The sequence below is a fragment of the Dysidea avara genome, chromosome 1, assembly GCF_963678975.1.
Source record: "Dysidea avara chromosome 1, odDysAvar1.4, whole genome shotgun sequence".
Lineage (NCBI taxonomy): Eukaryota > Metazoa > Porifera > Demospongiae > Dictyoceratida > Dysideidae > Dysidea > Dysidea avara.
This window is the reverse complement of record NC_089272.1, coordinates 19,344,780-19,347,709: the sequence shown is the minus strand read 5'-3', so window position 1 is coordinate 19,347,709 and position 2,930 is coordinate 19,344,780. Positions and strand designations below refer to the sequence as shown.

Genomic DNA, 2,930 nt, shown 5'->3' with positions numbered 1-2,930 from the left:
GGCGTACCTGTCACAGCACCAAAAATGTCGTTGATAGAATTACAGTACGCCGAGGTTCCACTGACGATTGGCGGAATAGGGGAGGATTCAAGACTACTCACGAAGCAAGCCCTCGTGTTAATACCACAATCGAACCAGTTCTCATCACGTGTACAGACATGCGCACACAACATAATAGTGTTACATGCATAATAAGTGTGTGTGTGTGTTCTACAGTTCATCCTCCGGGGTGGCAGAAAGAGATCTGATCCACTCTTTAACTCGGTCTGTAGCTTTCCTTGCGGAAGCTCGTTGTGGGAGGCTGTGCTCAACCCTGGAATCATCTGGATCGGTTGTCTGCTCATCCCTGACATCATCTGGATCAGCAAAAGTGGGACTCTTCTCCACTCCAACTTTCTTCTCATCTGTTTCATTCAGTTCCATAGATACAACTTAGTGATTAGTCTGGTTTTAGTTCCATTTGTGGTCTGTATGGTAGCTGCTCGCACAAGACTGTCTTTACCAACAATCAAGTCTTCGACTACGGCCATTTTCCAGGTTGCTCGTGGGGTGTCATCATGGACAATGACCACATCATCCTTCTTCACACATCGCTGGTTGTTCCCTGATGCTTTATGGTACTCCCGTAGTGAAGTGAGATATTCATGACACCACCTCTTCTTAAAGTCACCAAGTATGACTGCCTGCACTCTAGCTCTCATGCGTATATGGCTTGCCTCTCTGTAAGTTGGGTCTACAAGTTCATCAATGTCTGTGTCCTGGTGTGGGAGGCATGTAATTCTACGTCCATGCACGAGATGTGAAGGTGTCAAGGGCTCTGGGTCGCCTAGATCAGATGAGACAAACATCAGTGGGCGGTCGTTGAGCATTGCCTCAATCTCCACAGTGATGGTCTCTAATGTTGGTAATGAGACGTGGCGTCTTCCCAGCACCTTCTTGATGGCAGTCTTGGTGAGCCGAATTAAGCGTTCCCAGAACCCCCCATACCAGGGGGCTCTCTTAGGTATAAATCTCCATGAAACTCCCTTCTTGCTTAGCTCCTCCTTGACTTCTGGAAATTGCATTAAGGAGTGTAACTCTTCTACTGCTGACAAGTAGGTTGAACCATTGTCAGAGATCATTATGCTTGGGTGGGATCACCACGCTGCAAACTTGCAAAATGCTAATAGGAAGGTTTGAGCTGACAGGTCCTGCACTATCTCCAGATGGATCACACAAGTGGTAGCACAAGTGAAGAGACACAGGTACACTTTCACCTCTTGCTTGCCTTGCTGTACATACAGGGCACCTGTGAAATCAACTCCTGTGAACGTGAATGGGTACACATCCTGTGTCCGTAATCAAGGTAGGGGAGGAGGATCTGGAGCAGCATAGGGTTTTCTGGATACCTTGAGACAGATAACACAATAGCGCAGAATTGATTTAATGTATTGTCGTGCAGTCGGGATCCAGAAACACTGTCGTAGAGCGGTCAATGTTGCTGTGGTACCTGAGTGACAAAGTCTGATGTGTATGTCCACAATAACCAACTTGGATAGTGAATGTCTTGGTGGTAGTAAATACGGGAACTTAGTCACCTCTGGAGCATTGTGAATGCGTCCACCGCAGCACAGCATGCCATCTGAGTCTAGGAAGAGTCGGAGTTGTCTAACAAGTAACACCCTGGGAGTTCTGGGTTGCTTCATTAACAGCTGTAGATTGTTGACTTCCTTCCAGTATACTGTGTGTTGTATATCCTTTACCCACTTGAGGTTCACCTTGTGAAGTTCGTCAGCAGTGATAGGGCCAAATTGTCGTTGCTGGGGCTGCACCTTGAGACTGTCTACAAAACGAACAACATACGCACTGACAGACAACAACTTGTTAAGTGAGCTGTATCGGTCGATGGAAATAACACAGTGTATGCCTAAATCTGGTGGTGTTCCATTGGAACAATTATGTTGCTACTGCTGCTGCCAAAACAAGTGGTGGTAAGGGTGGTGGCTGGAATGATGGCCACTGACTTGGGGTAGTGAGCCACTTGGGGCCATGTTGCCACAGGGACGAGGACAATAGAGATTCAGTGGTGGTACCCCTTGAAAGCAGGTCAGCTGGGTTATCAGCGGTAGGACAATAGTTCCAAGTGGCCTGTGGCAATAAAGTATTCATCTCAGTGATTCGGTTTCTTATGAATGTTGGAAGTGGCTTCTGGCTCTTGAGCTAGTGGAGCACTATCTGGCTATCAGACCACATAAAAACTGACGGGTTAAGGTCAGGGACCGCCTTCATCACAAAATATGTTAAACAAGTGGCCACCAATGCTGCCATGAGCTCTAGTCGTGGAATCGTGAGTGCCTTCAGAGGTGCTACATGGGTCTTTGCTGTAACAAATGACACTAAATTGCCTTCAGTGAGGAGCACTACAGCTCCATATGCATGTTAGCTTGCATCAGCAAAACAATGAACAACTGGGTGTGTCATACATGCATCAAAATAACACCGACTTACAGAAAATCGTGCTGTGTTCTTAAGGTCATTGGCAATATCTCTCCATTGAGCTTGCAAATCCTCATCTAAAGGCTCATCCCACGTGATCTTGCATTGCCACAGCTTCTATATTAATATCTTGGCTTGTACAACTACAGGTGCAACAAATCCCAGTGGGTCAAACATCTTTGACAGGTTTTGTAGAACTTCTCTCTTGGATACAAGATTGATCATGAGTAAGGATGGATGGTTTTGCAGCCAGATAAAGCTTGTCTGACTCGGGACTCCAGCAGAGTCCCAAAACATTGACTGACAGTGCATTCTCGGCTGTGTTGTCCTTGACGGCTGCAGTGGTGAGTTCAGTGCTGTTAGAGGACCAGCTACGCAAGTTGAGTCTTGCATCATCCATAATGGCTCTAGCTTGTCGGTAATAGTCCAGTGACACTTGCTCTGAATCACAGCCG

General features: G+C 46.8%; 1 protein-coding gene across 1 annotated transcript; it reads right to left on the bottom strand.

Moving 5' to 3' along the window:
• Positions 1 to 210: 210 nt before the first annotated feature.
• Positions 211 to 1,121, bottom strand: LOC136265646 (uncharacterized). The gene is made up of 2 exons (XM_066060567.1): positions 503 to 1,121; positions 211 to 404 (listed from the first exon to the last, which is right to left on the bottom strand). Exons 1-2 carry the CDS (start codon positions 1,119 to 1,121, stop codon positions 211 to 213), a joined length of 813 nt encoding a protein of 270 aa, XP_065916639.1.
• Positions 1,122 to 2,930: the final 1,809 nt, after the last annotated feature.